This window comes from Podarcis filfolensis (assembly GCF_964270895.1).
Source record: "Podarcis filfolensis genome assembly, chromosome: 17".
Taxonomy (NCBI): domain Eukaryota; kingdom Metazoa; phylum Chordata; class Lepidosauria; order Squamata; family Lacertidae; genus Podarcis; species Podarcis filfolensis.
Window position 1 is genome coordinate 2,247,735 of NC_139621.1, and position 27,782 is coordinate 2,275,516.

The 27,782-nt window shown below is 43.9% G+C and overlaps 1 protein-coding gene and 1 long non-coding RNA gene across 3 annotated transcripts in view; one reads left to right on the forward strand and one right to left on the reverse strand.

Annotated features, from left to right (window-relative positions):
- The first annotated feature begins 7,550 nt into the window (after nucleotides 1-7,550).
- Nucleotides 7,551-13,257, forward strand: LOC310752285. The gene is made up of 3 exons (XR_014542889.1): nucleotides 7,551-7,780; nucleotides 7,874-8,034; nucleotides 11,183-13,257. It is a non-coding gene; the product is annotated as an uncharacterized lncRNA (long non-coding RNA).
- Nucleotides 10,384-27,782, reverse strand: part of SMC1A (structural maintenance of chromosomes 1A) — a 33,622-nt gene continuing 16,223 nt past the window's right edge. Inside the window, exons 13-25 of one of the 2 annotated variants that reach the window (XR_014542870.1) lie at nucleotides 20,791-20,928; nucleotides 20,365-20,481; nucleotides 18,434-18,540; nucleotides 18,174-18,315; nucleotides 17,895-18,040; nucleotides 17,364-17,517; nucleotides 16,467-17,272; nucleotides 15,823-15,979; nucleotides 15,557-15,711; nucleotides 13,777-13,928; nucleotides 13,502-13,571; nucleotides 13,268-13,378; nucleotides 10,384-10,968 (exon numbers count right to left, since the gene is read on the reverse strand). Coding sequence is in view for 1 of the 2 variants with exons in the window: in XM_083592102.1 (XP_083448228.1) it covers nucleotides 10,885-10,968; nucleotides 13,268-13,378; nucleotides 13,502-13,571; nucleotides 13,777-13,928; nucleotides 15,557-15,711; nucleotides 15,823-15,970; nucleotides 17,162-17,272; nucleotides 17,364-17,517; nucleotides 17,895-18,040; nucleotides 18,174-18,315; nucleotides 18,434-18,540; nucleotides 20,365-20,481; nucleotides 20,791-20,928 (1,635 nt within the window). In the remaining variant the exon portion in view is untranslated. The remainder of the gene's footprint in view (nucleotides 10,969-13,267; nucleotides 13,379-13,501; nucleotides 13,572-13,776; nucleotides 13,929-15,556; nucleotides 15,712-15,822; nucleotides 15,980-16,466; nucleotides 17,273-17,363; nucleotides 17,518-17,894; nucleotides 18,041-18,173; nucleotides 18,316-18,433; nucleotides 18,541-20,364; nucleotides 20,482-20,790; nucleotides 20,929-27,782) is intronic. The other variant, XM_083592102.1, reaches the window with a different exon arrangement.

Below are 27,782 nucleotides of genomic sequence, written 5' to 3' on the forward strand. Positions count from 1 at the left end.
AGGAGGCAGTCTGTAAAAATGGGGCGGACGTGGATGTGAGCCACATTAGTCCCTTTCACACAAGGCAGGGCAGTGGCCTTGTTCTGAGTATGTTTAGTGTGTTGTGCCCCTTCCATTTCCACAGCAACACCCATATGATAGATGCAGAACTAAAGGCCAATAAATAATTTTCAGACAGTGCTGAGATGTATAACACCTTTATTGCAGACTTAAAGGAATAGGCAGATAAATTCATAACTTAGCATTTATACAGCAACTTTTAGGTGTCCAAAGTTCTTCACATACATTTGTCACAGACATCCTCTCCAACATACTTGTCAGTGACAAAGATGGAAACTCAAGTCTGAAAGAATCATTGTTTATCTCACAGGACCTAGTTAGGTTGCAGCTGAAGTGAGATTTGAGCTTCCCGGCACCAACTCATAGGCTTAACTGTCCTGTGTGCATGCACACAAATATAGGTAACACTAGCCCAAGTAGTCTTTAAAACAGAGAGAGAGAAGAAAAGCTGCTTCCTGGGGGTATCAGCAAGAGCTGAGCAGCAAAGAGCAGGAATGCATTGTTTCAACTCTTCTCCCCAGCCTAAATCCTCCTCTGCCCCCTGCACAGCTTTCTTCTCCAGGGGCATTTCAAGGGTGTGTTTGCCCTTACGCTCAGTGGGGTGGGTGGGAAGAACATGAGGCTTCCTCCGCCACTGATTGGATGTATGATATGGTAGGAAGGGCAGTGCTGTTTTATGTCTTTGGGCCAATGCAAAATAGGCAGGAGAATTGTCAGTTAGGGGTTTTGCCTCCCTCAGATAGCAGGCTTCCCTTGGTCACAGCTTAGTGGTAGTGCATGCAGAATGCCCCAGGTTCGACCTGGGACATCTTCAGGTATAGCTGGGAAAGACTTCCATCTGAACCTCTGGAGAGCTACTACCAGTCAGTGTAGAGGTTCTCAGGCTGGTCCACAGACCATTGGTGGTCCATGAGTTTCATTCAGGTGGTCTGTGGTGTGCCTGTAAAAATACATGCAAAAACCATGCAGCATCTAGCACAGTGCAATACATTTGCTGCAGCAGGAAGAAAAACAACAAAGAGGTTTGTCAGAATCCTCATAAATTTTCAAGTGGTTTGTGGGGGAAAGAGTTTAGGAATTGTTGGCATAAACAACATTGTGTTAGAAGGGCCAGTGGTCTGCTGTGATATAAGACAGCTCCCTATTAACTTCTAATATAATAATATTGTGCGCGCGCACACACACACACACACACACACACACACAGATTACATTTATGTAGCTTTTATAGCATAAGAAAAATATAGGCTCCTGTCCCATGAAGCCTTCAAAACTAAAATTCAATTCAAGGAAGGAAGGTTAAAGAGGGGAACAATATAAATAGGATCAGCAACCCGCCCCCATGCCATATTAACATTTAAATGAATGGAGGTTTGCATATACCAAGTTCTACTTTGGAAATAATTCAATAGCAGGATAACGGAATAAGCCAGCTAACACATGAATTCTGCAAGGATGCCAACCAACACAGAAAATATGGTTTTTGAAAAGCATGTGGGATTGGGGGGGGCTGGCAGTCTTTGTCTCATCCACAGGGGAGCCCCCACCCCACCCCCACTGGTGAGCTGATCTGATGAAGTGCGCAAACACAGTGGAACCAGGTTAGGTATTGCAATCTTTATTAGAACTAACATAGTTTTGCTAGAATCAAAGACTTCGGGTTCCTTTGCTATCAAATAAGGTAGGCAAGAAGAGAAACCATTTGAAGCTGCCTGTTTGATCCCCCAGATTTGTCAATGCAGCCAGACAGATATTCCCCTCCATCCCCAAGGGAGACAGCAGGATCAAAGCCCACTCAGCGTTACCTGCTTTCGTGCAGCAGCACCAAGAAGCATCAGGAAAAAACGTAATCTCCCAGACAAATGCAGACCTGAATGACAAGCTGAACCAGCTTTTTTTAGTGCATCACTAAGGAAGAGCATGCTAAGAGAGCCAGTGAGAGTCTTCTGCCTTTGTAGTTCACACTACTGGAAGAACTGGAAAATTTTTCCTACTCCTTCATACAGTTTGCCCTGCATCCCCAAAGGGATGTGCACATAGGACAGGAGCTGCACCAACAGAGATAACTGAAGCAAGACTAGCATTCTGCAGGGCCTGTTGGCAAAGAGAAGGTGGTTTTGCCATGCTGAGGCGTCCCTGGCCATGCTTAGTGAATGAGCTCAGCTTAAAAATAACAATTTAAAAGATCTATAGTTTATTTTTGCACAGCATTTGACATCACTGGATACTCTGCAGAATACAGTATGGTTTTGGAGAGTCACTGAAAATGAACACACAGGTCTAAATTGCAAGCAATTTGGGCTATGGCACAAGAGGCTGCAGGTGGGGCCAGACATTTTGTTGCTTGAGATGGGAAATCCAAATGGCAACTCTATTTCGCTAATTCACATAGATCACCATCACCCAGGGGTGGAGTGGGGGTACAAGTGCCCAGCTCCAATTCACAGAAATGCAGTAGAAGCTCACCAATAACCCTCCTGTTCTCAATGGTGCCTGCAAGCTCAGGGCCACTTATCTTAGGGCCCCTTCTCAGAGGCAGGCTTGCACAAACCATTGGCAGCACACAAACTGAACTGGCCTCACAGCCGGCAACTCAGAGCAAGCAAAGTGCAGCAAGTCACACCAATGCACCTCAGGGTTTTGGTTTTTTTTAAATAACCCTGCAAATCAGTTTTCCTGTTACAAATAATCCTCTAAGAATCATGAAAGTGTAGAGTTGGAAGGGCCCCTGAGGGTCATCTAGTCCAGCCCCCGGCAATACAGGAATCTTAACTGAAGCATCCATGACAGATGACCATCCAACCTCTGCTTTAAAACCTCCAAGTTCTTCCTCCTGTTTAGTCAGAATCTCCTTTCTTGTAACTCAAATCCACTGGTTTGAGTCCCACCCTCCAGAGCAGGAGAAAACATCTTCTGTGTGATACCCTTTTGATATTTGAAGGTGGCTATCATATCTTTTCCAGGCTAAACATACCCAACTCCTTCGACCATTCCGCATAAGGCTTGGTTTCCAGACCCTTGATCATCTTGCAACATATAATAATAATAATAATAATAATAATAATAATTTAAAAACTCTGCCTCATGAAGATCCATGGGCCCAATAATCACTATGGGTTGGTTTTCACCATGTACTTCGGCGTGGAGTGCAGCAATTCAGATTGCAGGGGGGTCATATATTGAATACTATATATGAATTATTATTTATGGTAGGGATGCGGGTGGTGCTGTGGTCTAAACCACTGAGCCCCTTGGGCTTGCTGATCAGAAGGTTGGCGGTTCGAATTCCTGCGATGGGGTGAGCTCTCATTGCTCTGTCCCAGCTCCTGCCAACCCAGCAGTACAAAAGCACACCAGTGCAAGTAGATAAATAGGTACCACTACGGCAGGAAGGTAAACGGCGTTTCCGTGTGCTCTGGCAATTGTGACAGTGTCCTGTTGCACCAGAAGCGGTTTAGTCCTGCTGGCTACATGACCCAGAAAGCTGTCTGCGGACAAACACCAGCTCCCTCGGACTGAAAGTGAGATGAGTGCCACAACCCCATAGTCATCTATGGAGTTGACAACTTCCCCCATAGCTTTCTCTCAGTGGTAGCTCAGGCACAGCCTCTGCATAAGTTTATATATTTCCAGTGTTTTTTTAGCAAGGCTGCATTTCTTTCTAGCAAGAGGGGAGAAGATAAAAAATTAGATGTTCCAGAATATGTGGGGTTCTAAAGTGCAACATGTAAATGACACTGACAGCCTGCATATTATACATTCAAAGCGTATAACCCTCCCCCCCCCAAGAAACAAAGAAAAATCTGGTGAACAATAGTTTCTTAAGGGTGCTGGGAATTGTAGCTCTGTGATCGGTATACAACAGTTCCCAGGATTCAGGGTGTTTGTGTGCTTTAAATGGGTACACAGCAACATGTGGAGTAATCTATCAGAAAGTTCTCACAACAAAATTATGTTTAGCTGCCTGTTGGACTTTGCCCCAGGAGTCAGATGTAGCTGCATTCCACTGCCTTTTTAATGAAGCCCAAGATCTGCCTCTCCCCACCCTTTTCTTAAACAATGTGCACACAAATACACACATACCAGTCATGGTTAAACAGTAAAAAATGGCAAGAGAGGAAAACAGAGCTGAGAGGGAGCCAAATTCTCAGGCTAGGGAGGTGAGTGGGGTTTTGCAATGACTCAGGGCCTAGCTAACCCATAATCAGTACCAGGAGGTACACTCACAGTGTGTGTGTGTGTGTGCGCGCGCGCACGCGCGCACACACACACACACACACACACTGCACCAAGATTGGAGCCCCTTGCTATAAATCGATGAGTAATGGAGACAGAGTCTGGTGGAGGATTCTGGTGGGCTTTGATGCCAAATGCCCTTAAAGAGAAGGAGATTTTTAAAAATAATAATGTATGTGTTGCTTAATGTTAAAAAAAAGGCAGACAAGCCATTTACAAAGTGTAAAAACCCATGACATTAAAAGATGGTGTCTACGATGAGCCAAGGCAGCATCTTAGGTGACATGAAGTCTAGCGGGCTGACCGAAAGACTGCCTTGAGGGGCCTAATCCACCAAAAACTCTTGCTTGCACCAAATCTTGTGACACCTTAAATATGAACAAGTATTATTATGGCATAGCTTTATTGAACTGGAGTCCAATAAACTTTTGCTATAATAAATTTGTTCATCTTTAAGGTGACACAAGACTCTGAAGTTATTTTTGCTGCAACAGACTTACACAGTTATTCCCGCCCGCCCCCCGCCCCCCCGTACTAGAAGCTCTCCTGAAAAGGCCCCAAGACTGAAATTAATTGAGCTGCAAGAAGAGTTCTCATTCACTTCAGGTTGCTCTTTGGCTCATCTACCTTAGTTACCAAAATACCTTGACCACGACATCCTGAACACTGTACCAGAACTACTTTGTGCCTTGCCTCTGATTGTGTCCAAAGGTCAAATTCCCTCACACACCCCATCCCCCTTCTTTGGGGAATGAGCCCACTTAGTAGCAGAGCAGTTTTGTTGTTATGGAAACAAGACACGTGGAGATTTTTAAAAATATCAGCTGTGCGAAAATAGAAGGGTGGGAAGCCACAAGACAATCAAGTCCCACCCAAAATAAGAGAGAGAAAGAGAGAGAGTAGATTGAGGCAGAGAGGACTTCTATTTGAGCCCACTGGATTTTAAAAGTCACCGTTCTTCTTCTTGAATGCTACTACCAGCCACGGCCTTTCTGTTGTTGATTCCCAGCACCAAGCAGGCACAGAGCAAGGGCAGCAGCTTCCTCTTGCTTCCTTTATGGGGGGGGGGGTGCAGGTTGAGCTCTTCCATGAAATAAGCAGCATCAAGTCGTCTCATTCCAAACCTTAAAGAATACAAGCTTCCTGTAAAAAACTGCAGCAAGAAGTTTCCAGGGCAACCTGGACTAGGAGCAGCTCCTTGCCATGCCCTCTAAGTGCTGTGAGGGGACAGAGTTCGTGCCCAGCTAAGTGTCAACATGCAGACTTCTCCCTCTTCTCACCACCCAGCTCTTATTTTAAATAATCCCACCTCATTTCCTTAATAGGAGCAAGTAGTTCTTGACTCCCAGGCTCTCCTTGTGGTTCAGTAAAAAATATTTATGAGTTGGCTACACGGGCAAAAGTGCTGTTGTCTCAGTTCAAAAACCCTGAAGCCATAAAGCAAAGGGATGTGGATTAAATTAAGAAGGCAAGAAAATGGGGAGGAGGGATTCTATATAACATTATAAATATCCTGCAGCTGACTGGGGTTCAGGTCTCATTGAGGAGGTCAGTCGACATGTGGGCTGTTGCAGCCTGGCCTCCTCTCCACTCTGCTAGTTACTGAGGTTTTTTAAGGAACAATGACTTTTTTAAAATGCAGCATTAAATCACCTGCAGTCCATGCTATACAGTCTGCAGGCAGGTTTCCCACCTGGGTAAGAACCAGACCAGATGCACTGGGCTTCTGGCACCCCCTGCTTCTGCTGTACAAATACTGTAAGCCACACACCAGAATTCCCCCATGACAAGGATTCAGAGGGTGGGTGGATAGAAGAAGGTCTCTGTATACTAAGCAGAGAAACCCATAGCTCCTCACTCCCACCTCTCCCATCTGCCAAGGGTGCCAACTTGAATAAAATATTGTGGGGGGCCAGGTAAGCCCTGCCCTGCTTAATCCATCACATGACTCAGTGCATGCACACCATTTGAATGGGAATGCCCATCAACTTGGGGGGAGGGGTGGCCCTCTCAAATATTTTATTATGGGTTAGGGTTAGGGTTGAAGCGCCCACGGCTCCTAGGAGCTGGCTCCTATGCCGCCTGCCCAGCCCCAGGGTTCGTTACCACTCCCACTGCAGAGCCACAAAGCCAGAGGTCTGAGCATAGATAAGACAGCAGAAGATGTTCTGCCTCTGTAGCGCTGTCGACCCAGCCAGGAGTGGGGAAACGACAGTCCATGGCTTCATTTCATGCTGCTGAAGGGGGTGGGAGTGGAGGTGCTTTGCCCATCTGGGGCTCTGACTGCAGCCCTTGATGGGAAACGGCAACCCTTGACAGAACAAAATGTCCTCCAAGCCTGTGAGAAGCAAATGACTCCTGGTTTTCTGTGGGATGTAGGAGAATCTGCCGTGCATAGAGCAAGCCTGCTTTGCCCTCACCTGCCATCTTCCTGACAGAAAACCCCAACATTTAATCACGGGATTGACATCAGTGGTTTCTATGGCATCAAAGTGTGCTCCACTGGTGCTACGAGTCAGCAGGCTGCAAAGTGCCCATAGTGTCACCCATCCTCAGGACCCGTTTCTGTTATCACAGTCAACACCAGCAAACTCTTCTTGAGGCAATCCATTACTCCTGCAAAGGAGCCTTACTTCCTAGCTGCCCTGTGTCGTATGTAGAGATCTCACCTCACATTGCCTCCCATGTGTTATCTTCCAAGACTCACCAAATTGCTTTGAAGACCATCCTTTGACCTGTTCCCAGGAACATTTGACAAGGTCATAACTACACCCACAAAGTAAGGCCTTGTGAGCAATTATCTATTCAGTTAGAATGTGTTGGCTTCAGTCCCTACGGTCTCCAAGGCTTAGTTGCCACTGGAAAACAGAACCTAGTCTTGGCTTGGAGACTATCCTAGCAGTATAAAGGCAATCTAATGTCATATAGGACCCATATTTTCAGTGGAAATTGGGCACTAAGTCCACCTAAATTCTTCAACCAGCCTAGGGCTAAGCCAAGATAATGGATTGTGTGATTTGTCCTTTCTGTACTCAGTTTTTCACACTCATGTATAGTCTTCCCCAACCTGGTGCCCTTCAGACGTTTTGGGCTACAACCCCCCGCCCCCAGTCCCAGCCAGCATAGGCAATGGTCAGGGATGATAGTGAGATAATCCATTAACATTTTCTGAACCATTCCTGGCCCCATTTTCCATTTATTGTTGTTGCTTTTATTGTCTTTTGATCCCATTGGCTATAACAATCTATGATTCTGTTGATGTCACAATACTATAAGCCGACATGATGTCATGAACTTCCATAACAAAACCACAGACAGCTGGATTGAGCAGCAGCAGCAGCAGTGTGGTCAAATGAGGCAAACAATTGTGCAAAGCAGCCACCACCACCACAGGAACGTATCACCGTTGAAAGAATGTTGTTTGGTCACATCAGATATTCAAATTTCAGGACAAATATTGAAACAGCAGAATATAAATTACATTGTGTGTGTTTTTTCTGGGGGTACTCAAGGATATGCAATGCTGGCGCCTTTTTTCTAGAAGAAAAGCACTGATTAGATCTTTGCTTTCGTTTAGGGAAAGGGAAGGAGCAAGGGAAATGACTGAAGCCCCGTTCCTTGCCCACCAGGATCCAACTCAGCTGTCCTTCTGGCTTCTGAGATGTCACCAAGCATTGTCTACGAGTTTCCATGCTCAGCCCCTCAGCCTTGAAACTTGATTCTTTCCATATTAACTAAGTAAGGAATTTTTAAAATATAAGCCTATCCAAGTGCCTACATTTTGTGTCACTATAGATCAGAAATAGGAAACCCACGGCTTCTCCAGGTGTTGCTGGACTACAACTCTGACCATTGGCCATGCTGGCTGGAGCTGATGAAAACTGGAGTCCAATATCTGGAGGGCCACAGGCTCCCCACCCCCTGCTCTAGATCAGTAGCTCCCTCAAAATGTGACTCAAAAAGTGGTTTTTAGACCAAAGGAGGAAATAGGGCAACTACAATTTTGTAGTTCTCCAACTGATGATGTTCGACTCTAGCACCCGTCAGCTCCAGCCCACCTGGCCAACAAGAGTTGTGGTCCAAAGCATCTGGAAGGCACCAAGTTGGAGTAGAATCATAGCATTGCAAAGGAAGCCCAAGGGTCATCTAGTCCAACCCCCTACAACACAGGAATCTCAACTAAAGCATTCAAGAGTAGGTTGGTGAGCAATACCCAGAACTACATGTATGCCATGACTTTACAGAAGCACACACAATGGTACCAAGAGCAAAATTCAGCTAAGGATTTCAATGTTTATTCATTTTTTAAAAGAGCATCTTCTATTCTCTATGACTAGATAGATGCAAGTGAAGAATGTGCCACTCATAAAAGCCACAGCATTCCAGTGGTGCAAAGCAAGGCGTACGCCACAGAGCTCCATAACTTCCCGTCATCAGCAAAGTCAGGATAAATGAAGCTAAATAGGTAGCTAATGTTGCAGAAGACAGAATCAGAATTCAAAATGACCTTGACAGATTGGAGAACTGAGCCCAGACGAACAAAATGAATTTCAAAAGGGACAAATGTCAGGTTCTACACTTGGGCAAGAAGAATCAGCTGCACAAATATAAGATGGGGGGCACTTGGCTTGCCAGAAGTACATGTGAAAAAGATCTAGGGGTCTTGGTGGACCACAAGCTTAACATGAACCAACAGTGTGATGCAGCAGGGAAAAAAGCTAATGCTATTCTAGGCTGCATCAACAGAAGTCTAGTGTTCAGGTCAAGGGAAATAGTCTGCCTTGATCAGACCACACCTGGAATACTGTGTCCAGTTGTGGGTGTCACAATTTAAGGATATTGACAACTGGAACATGTGCAAAGGAGGGAGATCACAATGATCAAGGGTCTGCAAACCAAGCCTTATGAGGAGCGGTTGAAGGAGCTGGGCATCTTTAGCCTGGAAAAGTGGAGACCGAGAGGAGATATATTTTTAAATATCTTAAAGGCTGTCACATGGAAGAGGGAACAAACTTGTTTTCTCCTGTTGTGGAGGGCAGGACACAAACCAATGGCTTCAAGTTACAAGAAAGGAGATTCCGACTAAACATCAGGAAGAACTTTCCAGCAGTAAGAGCTGTTTGACAGTGGAACAGACTCCCACAGGAGGTTGTTGACTCCCCTTCCTTGGAGGTTTCTAAGCAGAGGCTGCATGACCATCCATCATGGATACTTTAGTTGAGATTCCTGCATTGCAGTGTGTTGGGACTAGATCAGTGCTTTCCAAACTGTGTCGTGACACGTTAGTGTATCGGCTGCAGTGTGTAGCTGTGTCACACGAATGCTCCCTGTGCTCCACCTGGGACTGGAAAGGGGTCAGTTGAACCTCCGGTTTGCTAGTAAAACTGAATCACTGTGTCACGAAATGATGCTTGTCTAAAAGGTGTGTCACCAACATGAAAAGTTTGGAAAGCTCTGGACAAAATGATACTTGGGGTTCTTTCCAACTCTACAATTCTATGAAGAACTATCCAGAATCATGTAAAAATAGATACACGCAGCTCAAACCATATATACTGTAGAATTCAGCTTTCATTGGTAGAGAATTTGCTTGATTGGGCACAGAATTTTAAGATTTGTTTTTTTAAAGAAATGGCATATACATGGTTTTTATTATAATCCCTTGAATTAACAGGTCCATCAAGGCCAGCAACGGCTTTAGGTCAAATCAGAACATCTGGAGTGTCATTATAACAGTTTGACTGCCCCTTGCAAAATTACAATGCAATTCAGTTGCTAGCAAACAACAAATTGGTATCAGATATGTCTTTGCCTTGGAAAAAACCAAACACCCTCCCCTGAACTGTATGCATAAGGACCCTGTTAGTAAATTGCGTCCATCCCTGACGTATTTGTCAGCACTCATGCAAGATCCAGGATTTATGGGGTTGGGATGTGTGTGTAGAATAATGTTCAAGAGGTTTGGTGACACTGGCCCAACCTTGGCACACCTTGATAGAAGGAATTAATGTGCATTCTCCCACCACCATCCCAACCTGACCAACCTTCCCCTCCCACATGATCTGCTACAAGAATACTACTAGAGGATGGAAGTAACATATTTTAATTTGAATCACACACAAACACATATACACATGATATCAGGCTAGAAAAAAGCAAGACCTGAAGCCACACCTTAACAGGTGAGAGCTTGGCACAGGAGGAATCCTCCTGAACCCACCATGATTTTGGTCCTATAAAGAGTTTTAAAAGCAAATTAAGGTACAAGGGAGGAACAACATTCCTCCTTTTTTCTTCCCATCCCCAGCATAAGAGATGCTGACTTCTTATTTTAAAAACAGGGTGTTGTTGCTCTACAGCTACAGTTGGAGGAACAATCTGCTATTAAGCACACAAAAATGCTATCCTACAGTCATCAGTAATACCCCAGTCCCTCAACACTTCCCCTTCCCAAACCCGCTAAACATTCTGTAGGATAAATAAAGGGCAGACAACAGTTAAGGCCTTTGGAGGGCAGAAAGGGGAGCAACGGAGGAAGGTTTTGAAAAAAAACAGTGAGCCTTGGTGTCCAGCTTCTTTCTTCTGCTTTTACTGCTCATTAGGGTTTGGATTGGCATCCGGATACTTGGTGAGGTCAAAGGTCAGGACTTTGCTGATGACACAGTCTCCTTGCTGTGAGGAGGAAAGGGAAAGTCATGTGACAGCTGCTCCTTTACTCTCATAGATCACCCCAACAGAGCAGCCCTCCTGAGGGCAAACAGGCTCCCATGAGTCACTCTTGTCCTTGGACAAGGAGGGAGCAAGATTTTTAGGAGAAGGGGAGTGGGGAAACCAACTGTACGGCAGGTTATCTTAGTCTTCTAATCCCACCCTTCTTTCTTTTCAGAGGAGTATCTAGGGGTTGGTGAAACCATCCCCTGCTGGGGGCACAGGCCCAGACGGACCCCCTGCAAAAACCACCTATCAGACTATGAAGCATATGATTTTATGTGTGCAGCAATGTGCTGCTGCTATCATGGCAAAATCAAACACGGGAGAAGCTTTCTGCCCGTCTCACACTGCAGCACAAAGGTGTGTGAATTCTTTCACCCTTCCTCCTTGCCTCGTCTTCACTCTGGAAGCTTTGAGTATTTGGGTAGTGTAAAATGTAGTAATTTCTAATGTGACTATTGCAGTAAAGTGATTTTTATTGGAACGGCCTCCCCACCCCAATACAGGCCCCTTGCCAAGGGTGCAAGGGATCCTAGGTACGCCTCTGTTTCTTTTTAAACTTTGTCATATTTCCAAACATCCATTTGGTTATCACGCCCTCCATTTTTTGGTCATCTCTCTTCTGAAACAAAAAACTAAAGCAGATATGAGGTAATAAAAAAACAGCAGCTCCGAGCACGTAAAAAGAGCGACCTTTCACTCGTCACTGAGCCACTGCAACCTGACTGTCCCCACAGACTTATGTCTGAAGTCTTCCCTCGAGGGCTTCTATGCAGACTAGCACCCTCAGGCCCTGAAAGGAGGCGCCTGCCAGAGAATTTCCCCAAAAAGTGTTTGCCTCCTAAGCTGCTGCCTTTAATGGTGCCCCAAACACCCCCTTCTCTGGGCTAGAGCTGGGCGATTTTTCAACTTATTGTCTGAAACTGATACTACATTCAGATTGCAATACCGGTTTCAGAGTTTTTGAGTTGGCAACACATCGCAGTCCCCCAGCCACTGCCAGAACAGTCCGCCTGTCTCTGCTGTGCTGGCAGCGGTGGTCAGGAGTAAGAGAGCAGCCGCTTGCTCGTGTGGAGGCAAACATGCAGACAGATGGACTTACTCAGCTGGGAGGCAGGAAGCTTTCTGCTCCGACCTGAGCAGTTTAAAGGAGCCCCTGAGACCCTCCAGCTTGCATGAGCCAGAGCAGTACTGGGCCTTGCTCAGCTGGGGGGTGAGAGCCTTCCCACCTCCCAGCTGAGCAGTTTAAGGAAGCCCCTGTGACCCTACCCTCCAGCTTGCGTGGAGCCAGAGTGGTACATTAAGGGGCTTGCTCAGCTGAAAGCCTGGGTGATATGTCTGACTGCTTCTTCCTCCCCTAAGGTGGGGAGGAAGAAGCGACCAGATACATTTCAGACATTGTGATATACAGTCGTACCTCAGTAGCTGAACGCCTTGCAAGTCAAACATTTTGGCTCCCAAACGCCGCAAACCCAGAAGTGAATGTTCTGGTTTGCAAACGTTCTCCGGAACCCGAACATCCAATGCAGGTTCCGTGGGTTCCAATTGGCTGCAGGAAGCTGCACCTTGGTTTCCAAATGTTTTGGAAGTCAAATGGACTTCCGGAATGGATTCTGTTCCGACTTCCGAGGTACAACTGTATCAGTATACCGCAGAATTTAAAAAGGTAAAGGTAAAGGGACCCCTGACCATTAGGTCCAGTCTTGGACAACTCTGGGGTTGCAGCGCTCATCTCGCTTTATTGGCCGAGGGAGCCGGCGTACAGCTTCTGGGTTATGTGGCCAGCATGACTAAGCCGCTTCTGGTGAAACAGAGCAGTGCATGGAAATGCCATTTACCTTCCCGCTGGAGAGGTACCTATTTATCTACTTGTACTCTGACGTACTTTCAAACTGCTAGGTTGGCAGGAGCTGGGACCGAGCAACGGGAGCTCACCACGTCGCGGGGATTCGAATCGCCAACCTTCTGATCGGCAAGCCCTAGCCTCTGTGGTTTAACCCACAGCACCACCTGCAACCCTACCGCAGAATTTAGCTGCTGATATATCCCAATCTGAAATCCATACATCGCCCAACCCTATTTCACCTTCCTTCATGGCAAGGTCACCTCATTTTGAGGCCTTCATATCTCTAGATTGTACAAGGTTTAAAAAGGAATGGATGTCAGAGGGGGGTACAAACACATTACTGTCATTAATACAGGCAGGCAGTGGACAGGTGTCAGCAGCACTGAAATATAATTCTCTGTTACACTTCCGTACCTCAGGGTAGACACCAATGAGACTCTCGGCCTTGGTGTAGAATTCCTCCTTCAAGGAAATAACAATGGCCTGGAAGTTGCACGTAGATTGCTCCTTGATGTAATTGGCCACCTGTGGGGATGTCAGAGGGAGAAGGGTGAAAAGGAGAACTGATCAGCCCAACCCTCCCTTTGCTTTTCTTCAAATCGATCCAGTAATGTCCAGCTGCCCCATCTGATTTAGCCTCCTACCAACCTTCCCAATGTTGGTGTTGTCCAAAGCAGCATCGATCTCATCCAAGACAAAAAATGGAGCAGGTTTGTAGCTGTGGATAAAGAGAGAGAGCCAGCAATATGAAGCCACCTTGTACAGAGATGGACCGCTGGTCCACCAAGACCAGCAGCTCTTCAGCATCTCTGGCAGAGGCCTTTCCTACCCATCCACTGCAGATGCTGGAGAGAACATGAGACTGTGAACCTTTGCAGTGTGCAATGTCCCTCCCCGCCCCCTTAGTAAAAGGCTGACCTTACCTGTGGATGGCAAAAAGTAGAGCTAAGGCTGCCACTGTCTTCTCCCCACCAGACAGGTTGTCCATGGGCCGGAAGCGCTTGCCAGGGGCTACACAATTGTAGTTTATGCCATCCAAGTAAGGCTCCTCTGGGTTCTCGGGGCCTAGGAAGGCCTAGAGAAAAAGGCATGAAGGGAGACAATCAGAAATCTTCACACCAGTGGTCAATACCTCAGAACCATCTTTAATGGGGAAGGCCAGAGCTCAGGGGGTAGCGCACATGTTTTGCATTGAAAAACTCCCAGGTCAACCCCTGGCATCTCCAGGCAGGGCTGGGGAAAATTCCAGGCTTTCTGAAATCAGAGAGCCGCTGCCAGTCAGCGTTGACAGTGATGGATGGGCTAAGTGGACTGATGATCTAATGTGCTGTAAGACAGCTGCTTAGCTCAATTTCACAGTATGATGAAACAGAGCGAGACCCTATGAAAATAAACTTCTGTAAGGGAAGATGGAAAGATGGATGTATTAGGGCTTTGCTAGTCCAATACACCCAAGAGGGGTGGGTTGAGAGCTACCTCAGAGGCTTCTGGGCAACAACAGTATTGTGGAATTCAAACTAATTTGGATACTTCTAATATAACTCAGCAAGCCAAGAAACGTGGCACATTATTAAAAATAATCAAATACAGTTGCAAAAAGCCACCACTGAGGAGCTGGCTGACAACAGAGTCCATCATCTATTTAGGGGCAATGAGGGCTTTATTAGGTCCCCCACTCCTCAGAAAGCAAGCAAGCAAGCAAGCAAGCAAGCAAGCAAACAAGTGTGCTCCTGCAGCTGCTTTGACTGAGGCAGCATGCACAGTTCCCCCTGCAGCATGGATACACACACAGGAGCCTGACTCCACAAAGCATGGCACTAGAAGGCTCAAGCGAATGCCAGTTGGTACAATTTGTCTGATGACAATATGGGACAGCATTTCAAAGCCCAACACATAAATAAATAGCATATATTGCATATGAATAAAAAGAACAGTAGCTAGGCTGTAATCAGTCTTCTGGGGTTTAGATTGATGTTTTAGAAGACAATTCTGTTTGCAACTAGAAAGCAAATTTGCATGAACACAATTTCTATAATCTGTTGGCAGTGAACTCCCAAAATCTGATTCCCATGGTTAATGGAATTTTGATTTCCAATTTGTAGTAAATTGGCTTCCGTTTACAATAAAACAACCTTTGGTCGATCATGGGAGGAAAACACACACACTCTTTATAGGGTTCATCCAATTTTAAAGACATGGCACCCATAATAATCCCTAAAATATTTGAACATCATAGTATTTGTCTGTATGTATGGTACAATTCTGTGGAGATACATAAAAAGCACTGAATGCGGCTCTAGGTGTTGAATTTGACTTCCTGCTCTATTTAAAACTGTTTGAAAAATGAGAAAAGATAGAACAGCAAGTTGCTAGCTCCCATGGGTCAGAAGATATGCTTGGATGTAAGTGGGTGCTGCCTGCTGAGATCTCTGAAGGCAGGGGAATAGCTTATTGCCTCTCCACATGAATAAAAAGCACAGAATAAATGGTGCTAAAGAGTAAATATTAGCAGGAAGGACAGTATAAAAATAAGACACTGTGCAAATTTCCTCCATTTATCCAATTCATACCGGACGCAGAATTCAGCTTTGCTCAACTCAGAATTTAGGTTCCCTGGCTTTAATGTTTGTCAAAACATGGATCACACACAAGAACCGTTTATAACATTGTTAGCTGTCCATGGTAGGCCAGGGGTGTCCTCACCTGGGCACTGCTATTTCGTGACAGGGCTTTGTAGATCTCATCGATGTTGGTGGCCACTGACTCAAAGCAGGAGTTGAAGCGGTCAAAGCGCTCCTTTTTTATCTGTTCAAATGCCTGCTTGGCTTTCTTGGCACGTTTCCGGGCAGCCTCGAATTCTACCAGAGCAAAGGAAGAAGTGTAAGCATGGGTCTTCCCAGCCCTCCAGCAGAAGCCCTCAGCCCAGGTCCCCAGCACTCTAAAGAGAGGTCAGGAGGGGGATCCAGTACCATCAGAGGTCTCCTGGAACTTGTCCCGCACACTCTCCAGCTTCTCCATTGCCTTCATATTAGGAGCAGCTATCCGCTGCAAAATGCTCTGCTGCTCATTCAGCTTCTGTTGCAGCTGGTTCATCTCCTGCTTGATCTCATCTTCAGCCTGGGAATCCTGTAGGCGGGAATGATGGGAGGCGGTTCAGGCAGCCAGAGACTCTAATAGTCATCATCCCCACCCCCCACAAACCCAGAAATTTCCAGAGAACCCAGATGCATCTGCCTTAGTGATGCATCTGCCTTAGTGATGCACCTATGCCACTACCCTCTCTAGCCAACCGAAGTCTGGGGTGAGAATCCTCAGGACCTTTGGGGCTAATTATATGGGAGAGAAAAGCCCTTCTAGCAAACTCTCTGCCATCATCACTGGGGCACAGTCCAATCAGGATCCCTTTCCCCTGCCCATTAACTCAATCTATGGCACGGACAATTGTTATGGCATATGCAGGAGCGATCCTTGAGAGGTCAGAGTACACAATCAACTCCAGATTCCAATTTTCTTAAAGACTTCTTTAAGAACAAAAGGGTCAGGTAAAGAGAAAGTCAGGTTGCAAAGTTAAAAGATAAAAAAAAAAAAATCTAAACAGAAGTTCCAAACTTACGTTTATGAGGCACACGGATCATCCATGGTTCAGCGGAGACAAAAGGGATGATGACATGTGGATGACAAAGAACATAGGGAAGACAGCCCCATTTTATCCCTGAAGAATCAGGGGAAGATTGACAAGTGGAGAACCCTCTATCAAGCAGAATCAGGAATGTAAAGGCCTAAAGGGGTTGGGCACTGGCTGTCACCTACGTGAACCAGCCCATTCACTCAGATGCAACTTTGAAGATGCTGCTTTGAATTCCCCCATTACCAGTGCTGCCGATGTTATTTATGTGCACCTAGAATCTGGAATTCCTTCCTGAGAGCAACTCCCCAGGCTTCCTCATTAAGGGACTTGTGGAAGTACTTTAAAGCTTTTGGTTTATGTTTTTGTAGGGATTGGGAGAAGCTAACAAATAAACAATGTTCCAGCATTTTCTTACTCATTTTTAATTTATTACTGTTCATTCTGCCCTGCAGTTCTGTTATTATGCTCGTTTTAAATGCAGCTTTTATTTTGGATTGAAGCCACCTCGTAGATCATTTGACAGAATGACAGGGCATAAATATTTTAAATAAGTAGAAGAATATATAAGTGACCTGAACACATGTACATTTTTGCTTTGTGGACTTGCCACTAGCCTGGGGACAAAAGGCCACCCCCCCTCAGCTATTCCCCAGGAAGAGCAGACCCAAGGGGAAGCTCACCTTCAGGTCCTCAGAGAGGTCACTGTAGTCAATCTCAATGAGAGCTTCTCGCGCATACATGTTGGAAGTCCTCTGTGAGCTGCTGGCTGCCTCCTCCCCCTGGGAGCCACCCTGCACCCGAATCAAAACAAAAGAGAACCATCTCACTCTCCCGCTTGGGCCTCATACCCACCCCCTGCTATACGTGGGAGACTCTGCTTACCTCCTCCTGACTGATATCATCCATGGTGCCTTTAGAGAGGGGCAGTTTGATGTCCTGCATCTTGCAGGCTTGCAGCAGATTGTGGCGATCACTGCGCTTCTGCTCCAGCTTGGTCTCAATGGCTGTCACTTCCTTCTGCAAGTGAGTCATCTCCCTGAGAGCAAAGGTCAATATTGATAATATTTAGTATAAATATTAAATTGAATCAAATAAAAAAAGAGAAATATAGAGACATTTTTGCCATCAACAGCTATCAACTACAACAGTTAAACAGAACCTTCCTGTCCAGAGGAAGTGGACCTCCAAGGACTAGATGCTAGGGACAACCCATAGGGGAGTTGTCCCAGAGGCTTCTGGCTGGCTGCCCCTAGGAGGAGGACGCTACTGCATTTGGTCAGATCTAGCACAGGATTCACCTCCAGCCATTTTACAAACTTCCCACCTTAGAGAAAGGGGAAAGGTTATCAAGCATCCCTCCACAGCCTCCCTTCCTACATTCCCTGGCCTCTGCCCCCAGAAGCCAAGACTCACTTGTTGGCCCCGCCCAGCTTCTTCCGAATCTCCTCCATCTCATGGTTCTTGTCGTTCACCTCAGATTTCTTGGCCAAGTGCTGGTTCTTCAGGTCCTGCAGCTGTGCCATGGTCTCATCAATGATCTTCATGTGCCGCTGTTCCTCCTTAAGTGGGGGGCAGAGAGAAACAGAGAGACTATGAGCTCGACCATAGACTCTACTGCCTTCTTCCCCACCTTCAAGCCACAGGTAACTGCTGGACCAAACCCTCCTAGCCACCACCGGCCCACCCTGACACCTTCTTGAGTTTCTCTATCTCAGCTTCATCTTTCTTGACCGTCTGCTCCCACATGTGCACTTTGTCCTGATCCTCCTTCAGCTGGTTCTTCTCAAAGTCCAGCTGGATGCCCAGACGGGTCTTCTGGTTTTCAAACTCCAACCTGCAGAGGGACAGGGGTTAAAATTGGGTCTCAGATCCAAACCCATCCATGCATTCACACGGCTTCCGCATTCTTCAACCTGGGAGACTTCATGAGGGCACAAAGTTGGGCTGGTTACCTTTTCTTGGCAATCTCGTTCTGGCGTTTCACTTTCTCCTCCTCAAACTCCCTGATGTTCCTTACCCCAATCTCCCGGCAGAACTCCTCAAATACCTCATCTTCCACCTGGCAAAGATGGGAAGAAACTAAAGTGAGAGGAGCAGGATGAGATGGAGCAGAGTAGTTTTGAGTGGGTTTTTTAACACCAAATTTCCACTTTCAGGAAACTTTTCCCACATTGATTGGAATGCCACACAGCCTCTGTGTGATGATTCTGGGGCACACAGTCAAGGCAGCCTGTGCTGGAAAGGCTGACTGGGCTCCAATACTAGCAGCCTGCCTTATCCTAGGTCAGACTATTTGTTCATATTAGCCCACTACTGCCTATTCTGGCTGGCTGTGGCTTAGAAGTGGCTCTGCAGGGTCTGAGAGCCTACACAGCATTTGATACCTGGTCCTTTTGACTGAAGAGACCAGAGATTGAACTTGGAACCTCCTGTAGGCAATGCATGTGGTCTACTACAGTTATGGCCAATCCCCACATTAGCCAACAGTGCACCCTAAAACACATCTGAACGCCACTGCCCAGTTTGTGCTTTGCAAAAGATCTGTATTGGTGGGCAGGCTAGCTTTTTGTCATCCATGAATAAGGAATCCAGATAAATTTCTAAGACCCAGAGTTTTTTATTACTAGGCATACCTGTGTTCCACTTTCTGAGTTTCTGGAACACAGCTTCAAAGCCACCAGAACAGAAGATGAGTGTCAAGACCAGGTCACCTACCTCACTCTTTTCCCAACACCTGCCATTGCTGTAGCCTTCTGATAACCCCCCTTTCTCATACTATTCTGTCCTGCCCCTTTCAGGCTAGTTCCCATTCTGGAACCTCCCTTTCAGCTAGCTCAGCCTATTATAGGAGTAGGAGTAGTACGACTCATGCAACGCGTTGGCAACTAATATACACACAATAATTACCAAAGTAATTATACATTCTATATCAATCTTCTAAGAAAAATACAAAACCTTGTGCAAAGCCACAGATACTTGCGAACTACCCAATCTAAGATGAACTTACAATGTTTGATTTCAATGGATTTTTCAAAGGCTTAACTCAGTCTTTTGTTGATACGTATATTGATATTCACTTTCATAGAGAATACTATTTCTTGGCTTAAGCTTAAGAGACTGATTTGGGAGTGTTAACTAGTGACTCCTGTAATGCACTCTACATGGAGCTCCCCTTAAAAATGGTCCGGAAGCTGCAGCTGATGTAAAATGTGGCTCTCAGCCTTTTAAGCAGGGCAGTAAGGTGAGACTGTGTCATTGGTCGTAAAAGCAACACTCACCACCTTTGAGCCAACAAGCCCATTTCAAGGTATTGCCCTATTAGTCTTGAAATCCAAGCACTGTGCTTTAAGATATGCAGGAAGCCCCTGCTGGTGGCATCACAAATGAGTACAGCTCATGAGACAGTGACCGAAAACAGAGCATTCTCTGCGGACACCGCCTCCCTCAGATAAGGGCATTTGTCCCCCATGTTGTATTTAGGCATGAGCTGAAGATTTTTTCTTTGCTGAGACATTTGGAAACTGGATGTTGTTTGAGATTCAGCAGCTTCTTGTGGAGATGATTTTTATATTGCTTAGATATCTAGTTGTTCAGCAGACATTATTGACCTTGTGCTCCCCAGATGTTTTGGGACTACAAATCTTATCAGTGCAGCCTGCAGGTGCACTATGTTGACAAAGACCGCTGCAGATACATTAGTCATTGTATAGATTTTCCTTAAGAAGTTACACAATCACCTTAGGCTCTTTTGGGATTGAGGGTAGGATAGAAATACATAATAATAATTTATAATAAAAGTAATAGTAGTAATAATAATAAATAAATAAATAAAAGTAACAAGCATTAACAACAAGGTCTAGCCCTTTGTCTTGATCCATCATACCTGGTTCATCTTCTCCTTGAGCTCCTTCATCTCACGCTCCCTCCCCTGGATGATGCGTTTGATGTCATTGATGCGGGGCCCGAAGTTGGCCAATTCACTTTCCAGCTTGGACTTTTCCTGTTGGGTATAGCATTCTATTAGGGATATAATTCAGAAGGAACTGAGGGACTGATGGTAGGAATCTCTCTCAAGCAAATTGATCATGGCAAGACTGGGGCTTCAGAGTTTATATCCAGTAGAGGGGTGAACTTGCATGCCCAACCTTGGTAGTCTTTGATGGTTGCACAGGACAGCCCTCCAAATGAACATCCCCAAGCACCTACTGCTTTAGCTCTAAGACAAGAGGTAGCATCCCCTACAAAACTCAGAGAGCTACCTTGGAAGTTGGAGACCTGAAGGATGCATGGTCCCAGCAAGCCGTCATACCTGGAGATTGAGAGCAAGATGACGGGTCTTGGTTTGCTCCAAGTCACTCTGGGAGTATTTCAGACGCATTTGCAAGCCATGGGCCTGGGACTGGACTTGGCGCAGCTCTGCCTCCTTCCGCTTGGCTTTCATTTGCTCCTGGAAATGAGAAAAGGAGATGTAGGGGAAGTGGGGTGCAAAAAGAAAAATGGAATGAGAAAACAATTTTGTTGTTATGCTGCAGCCAATGTGAAGCAGCTAAATTCCAGGAATAAATTCATAAGGCGTAAAGGAGGAGCCCCAATGCTGTCTCAGAAAGCTGAAAACAACTCCCTGACAGGTAGCTAGACCCACTCCCCTGAAAAGATGCATTTATGCACTGCGTTAACAGTGTAATTTCAAGCAAAAATGATGGTGCCCTGTAACACAAGAAGAAGAAAAAAAGAGTTTGCTGAGGAATGCTTCTCTGTAGACAAGTGTCTATTTCATCAACTGCATCTGAAAGCTAGTTAGTATTTATTGTACCACTGCTCTTCAGTTTTGCTAAAATACAGCTGCTCCTCTGGAATGTGTCCACTTCAATCATTATGGCGAACAAGTCTCATGATGGATACACCTGGAACCAAGTTATGCATGTGTGGCACATATACACAGAATAGCTTTTCATCCCTATTAAAGCTATCACTATTTGCTTGGGAAATCTTTTTTTTTAAAGTAAACTTGACAGTGCAATGGCACCCCCTAGCTAAGGACTGAAGGAATCAATTTAAGTCAGTTATTCCCAAAAATGCCTGATGATCCCAAAAATGCTTGATGATCTGAGCAATGGGGACAGTCCACCAGCATAGGAAAAACAGTAATACAAATTGTGTAACTAAGGTGTCCATTGGGGGAGTAATTGCAGACAAATTATACTGAACACACATGCTTGCGGCTTCCGGTTCCGGTTTGCCTTAATGGATGCCACTCCCACGTTAGTGGAGATCGTTAGCGAAGCATAAACAAGGATCATTTGAGGGTAACTGTCCTTGCAAATTCCCCCCAGGACCGGGGGGGGGGGGAGAGTGAGCTTCACTTGCAGATCGCCTTGATACCTGCTTCTCCCTCCGGCATGGAATCCAGGAGGCAGGAGGAGCTGAGTGCCAAAGTACTTTGCTTATCAGTATAACCCTTCAACACAGCAATTAAGGTACAAAGGTTCTTCTGTTTATTAGAGTAGAATTTGAACTAATTTACAGACACGTGCTGGGATAGATGGGACAAGATTATCACCTGCTAAAATGAAATGGCTACAAAGACATAGAGATCTGAAATAGAAAGAAAAATTTCTTTCATTGTAAACGACGGTATGGAGGGGGGAGCCTTTACCCTTTTTATATACATCTTGTTTGCTACATAAATGATTTGGCAAACCCACCCCGATTGTTAATGGAAGGCAGGAGAAGACTGAAGAAAATGGGAGTTTGTCAATGGAAGACAATGCAAAATAGAACTGTACATGAAATGGGTATGGATTTGAACCATTCGGAAGGATTTATTTTTCATTGTATCGCTGCCTTAGAGGGGTCTTTGAAGGCTTGCCAGGCTTTGGTGGGACACCAGATCGTTATTGTGAAAAGATGAAAGAAGAGAGAATCCAGAGGCTTGTTGAAGCATTGCCAGACTATCTCTATTCTTGTAACGAAATAAATATGGCATATGACAGAATTGCAATAACAGCCTTGCTTTTTGAGACAAAGGGGGAGAGAGAGACTAGAAGTGGCTGAGCGATGCAGGTCATGAAGGACACTAAGAAGAAACAATATGGACAAAATAAATTGATATAAATATAAAACAAACTTCATGCACAGGTACTATTAAGGATTACAGAACTTTTCTTGCAGGAATATAAATCACTAAATGTTTTAATACGAATACTAAATGTTTTAATATAAATGTTAAAAACATTGTAGCTGTGGGTAAGGGATTGTGATTAAGATTGAATGGAATTGTGAGTGGCCCAGCAGAAGAGATAACAACAAGAGCTAAGAGTAAAGCTGCTCAGAAAAAAGGGGCTCTATTTCAAGTTCAGCTGCAGCAGGCGCAGCTACAACTTTATCTATGGATTCAGTGACACAGGCACTAGTTAAAATAAATGAAGCTCTGGAAGCGCTTACAAAGCAGAGCACGTAAAACTCTAAACAGCTGAAAGAACTGTCAACAAAATTGGATTTAAATACAGAGTCAATAAACAAATTGGTTCAAGAAAATGAGGCAACTAGAAAGATCGCTGAAGAGGCAAAAACTTCTGCAGAAGAGGCAAAAACTTCTGCAGAAACTACACAGGAAAAGTTAGTACCAGTCTGCAAAAAGCTGGAAGAACATGATGCGGCCCTGTCTTTGTTGGAATTACAGAGGAAAAATAGGAATTTGAGATTGAGACTGATCCCAGAAAGTGAAAAGGATAACTTGATAGACTTTCTTACAAAAGAGTTTCTGGAATTTTGGCAGGACAATTTGAAAGAAGAGGAATTCAAGATAGTAACCGCTTTTAGACTGGGCAGGAGACAAAACAGAAAGAGCCCAAGAGACTGTTTGATAACTTTGAGATCTCAGGAGGAGAGAGATAAGATATTAAATTTACACTTTCAAAGAGCTCTTGAGATTGAAGATTCTTGTGTGCAGATATTCAAAGACATTCCTAAATATATTTTGGAAGTGAGGACTCATTACAAGGACTTGGTCACTCTATTGAGAAAGAATAACATACTATTCAGATGGGAGTTCCCACAAGGCCTGTCTTTTAACTACAAAGGAAAGAAAATTAAAATAAAAACAGTGCAAGATAAAGAACAATTTTTGGAAAGGAACGAGGAGGACCTTTTGAAGGAAACGGCGGAACCTACAGATCTAGCAGAAGTACCAGACATCTCAAACTTATCTTTTGGGCTTAAAACACCAACAGGAGAAGACTTGCTTGGAGCAGTTGGGGGAACAAATAAGTAAACAACAAGATGTCTCTGCAATTTCTAAGTTGGAATTGTAATGGACTGAATCTTCCTAGGAAAAGACGTGAGGTTTTTCATATTCTAAAAAAAGAACAATTGGACTTGATTTGTTTACAAGAAACCCACGTGACCAGAGTACACCGAAAATTACTTATTAATAAAAGACTAGGACAGGAATTTATTTCATCGGACAAAGTGAAGAAAAGAGGAGTGGTGATCTATGCAAAGGAAAAGTTGGCCCCTAAATTAATTTTTAAAGATGAACAAGGAAGGTATTTGGCAATTGAAATTCAAGTTCAAGGAGAAAAATTACTGATAATAGGAATTTATGCACCAAATGAAGGGAAGTCAGAATTTTTCAAGAAATTGCATGAGACATTAATGGACTATTTGGACTACAATGTAATTTTGATGGGAGATATGAATGGAGTGGTCTCTACAAACATGGACAAAGCACAAAGACAGGTGGTCTCCAAGGATGGGAGACTACCAAAGACTTTCTTTGAAATGACAGACAATATGAACCTGATTGACATTTGGAGAACAAGGAACCCTCTTGAGAGGGAGGGAACTTTCTTTTCTGAAGCAAAAATGACTTGGACCAGAATTGACCAAATATGGATAACTAGTGGGATGGCATCAAAGATAAAGAAAGTGGAAATCTGCCCAAAGACTTGCTCCGACCATAATGCTGTAAAGATGGAGATGAATTCAACAACAGCTGGCTCCTTTAGATGGAGGATGAATGACTCCCTGTTTAGAGATGAAGAGGTGTATAAAAAGGCCCAGAAAGTGGTAAAGGACTACTTTGAGATAAATCTGAGAACAGAAGTGGAAAAAAGAGTAATCTGGGACGCAAGCAAAGCCGTCATGCGAGGATTTTTAATACAACAGAATGCTATAAAAAGGAAGAGACAGAATGAGAAGAAGGATAAGATTTTGGAAAAGATAAAAGAAGGAGAAAAAAAATTGAGATCTAAACCAAAGTCACATGAAATTTTGAGAGAAATTAAGTTTTACCAGAGACAATATATGGAATTGATGAATCAAGAGATAGAATGGAAAATAAAACAAATGAGACAAAAGACATTTGAATCGGCAGATAAATGTGGGAAACTTCTGGCATGGCAACTGAAGAAGAGACAAAAACAGAATACGGTTACAAATCTAGAAGTTGAGGGAAAGAACATTTATAAACCAAATGAGATTAGAAACTGTTTTCAGAGTTATTTCAGGAGACTTTATGCACAAGGGCCGGTGAATGAAAAAGAAATAGAAGAATTTCTTAAAAAATATGGATTACAAAAAATTTCTGAACAAAGTAAAGTGATTTTGAACCAGAAGATAACTGATCAAGAAATTGAGGGAGCCATTCAAAATATGCAATTGGGAAAATCTCCAGGACCTGATGGATTGACCTCCAGATATTACAAAGTTTTGAAAGAAGGGCTTATACAACCGTTGAAGGAGGTCTGTAACGAAATTTTAGAGGGGAAGAAGGCACCTGAATCGTGGAAAGAAGCGTACATTACACTTATACCAAAATCAGAGACTGAGAAGAACCAGATTAAGAACTACCGCCCTATATCATTACTCAATGTGGATTACAAAATTTTTGCAGACATTTTGGCAAAAAGATTGAAAAGAGTTTTGGTGGGGGAGATTCATAAAGACCAAGCGGGCTTTCTTCCAGGAAGACATCTATCAGACAATGTGAGAAATATAATAGATATTATGGAGTTATTAGAAGTTAATATTAATACCAAGGCAGTATTAATATTTGTGGATGCGGAGAAAGCCTTTGACAATATTTCTTGGAGCTTCATGAAAAAGAATCTCCAAGGGATGGGGGTAGGCCAAGGCTTTGAAATTGGTATAGGTGCAATTTATTCTGAACAAAAAGCAAAATTGATTGTAAATAATGTGGTTACTGAAGAATTTGCTATTGAAAAAGGGACACGACAGGGGTGCCCAATATCCCCATTACTTTTTATATCTGTCCTGGAGGTTTTATTAAACATGATCAGAGGGGACCAGCTGGTTAAAGGGATTCAGGTCGGAGCTAAACAATATAAACTGAGAGCGTTTGCAGATGATTTAGTATTAACTTTACAAGAGCCAGACACTAGTACGAGAAGAGTTTTAGAGCTAATACAAGTATTTGGTCAAGTAGCAGGTTTTAAGTTGAACAAACAGAAAACGAAAGTACTGGATAAAAATCTAACAGTTGCTGAAAGAGAGAAGTTCCAGAGTGAAACTGGTTTAATGGTAGCAAAGAAGGTGAAATACCTGGGGATTAATTTGACATCCAAGAATGTGAACTTATTTAAAGATAATTATGAGAAATGTTGGACAGAAGTTAAGAAAGATTTAGAAATATGGTCAAATTTGAGACTTTCCTTGTTAGGCCGAATTGCTGTTATTAAGATGAATGTTTTGCCGAGAATGTTATTTTTGTTTCAAACATTGCAGATTGTGGATAAAATGGATTGTTTCAAGAGGTGGCAAAAAGACATATCTAGATTTGTCTGGCAGGGCAAAAAGCCCAGAATAAAATTTAAGATACTAACTGATGCAAAAGAAAGAGGGGGGTTTGCCCTGCCGGACTTAAAATTGTATTATGAATCAGCGGCTTTTTGCTGGCTGAAAAACTGGCTGCTTCTTGAAAACACAGACATTTTGGATTTGGAAGGGTTCAATAACAGATTTGGCTGGCATGCATATATATGGTATGACAAGGTTAAAATCCATCAAGGTTTCAAAAACCATATTGTTAGGAAAGCATTATATAATGTTTGGATTCGGTATAAAGACTTGTTGGAAAATAAAACCCCTAGGTGGTTGTCACCAATGGAAGCTAAGGAAGTGAAAAAACTTAATATGGAATCCAAATGGCCAAAATATTGGGAAATTATAGAGCATGAGGAGGGAAAAGTGAAATTGCAGAGTTATGAGAAATTGAAGTCTAAAGTAAGAGACTGGCTTCATTACTACCAGATAAATGAAGTTTTCAAACAGGACAGGAAAATCGGCTTCCAGGTGGAGAGGTCAAAATTAGAAACAGAGCTTTTGGAACCCAATACTAAGAACCTGTCAAGAATGTATAACTTGCTGTTGAAATGGAATACACAGGATGAGACGGTTAAATCAGCTATGATTAAATGGGCACAAGACATTGGTCATGACATTATGTTTGCTGACTGGGAACAGTTATGGACTACCGGTATAAAGTTTACGGCATGCAATGCCTTAAGAGAGAACATTATGAAAATGATTTACAGGTGGTACATGACCCCAGTCAAGCTTGCAAAAATCTATCATACGCCCAATAATAAATGCTGGAAATGTAAGGAAACTGAAGGTACTTTCTACCACCTTTGGTGGACGTGCCCAAAGATCAAGGCCTTCTGGGAAATGATCTATAATGAAATTAAGAAGGTACTTAAGTGTACTTTTCACAAGAAACCAGAGGCCTTCCTCCTGGGCATGGTAGGCCAATTGGTGTCAAGGAAAGATAGGACGTTTTTTATGTATGCTACAACAGCAGCAAGAGTTCTTTTAGCAAAGTATTGGAAGACACAAGAACTACCCACGCTGGAAGAGTGGCAGACGAAGGTGATTGACTATATGGGACTGGCCGAGATGACTGGCAGAATCCGTGACCAAGGGAAAGAGACGGTGGAAGAAGATTGGAAGAAATTTAAAGTTTACCTTAAGAACTGTTGTAAAATTAATGAGTGCTAAAATGTCATGGGTAATGTAAAACAGAATTGCAACGATAAACGATTGGGTAAGAGAAAAAGGATTAAAGAAATTGAATCATAAGTAATTGAAATTAGGGGTTGCTGAAAAAGTTTAAAACAGGGATGCAGAAAAGGGAGGTATGGGGAGGTCGTTGAAATAAGGTTTAAGAAAAAAAGGTTATGAAATTATACGTGTTTATATGTTTGTTTGTTAATGTGTTATGTTGTGAATTGTTAGTTTTTGTCTGTTAATATATGTTGTAAAACCAATAAAAATTTATTA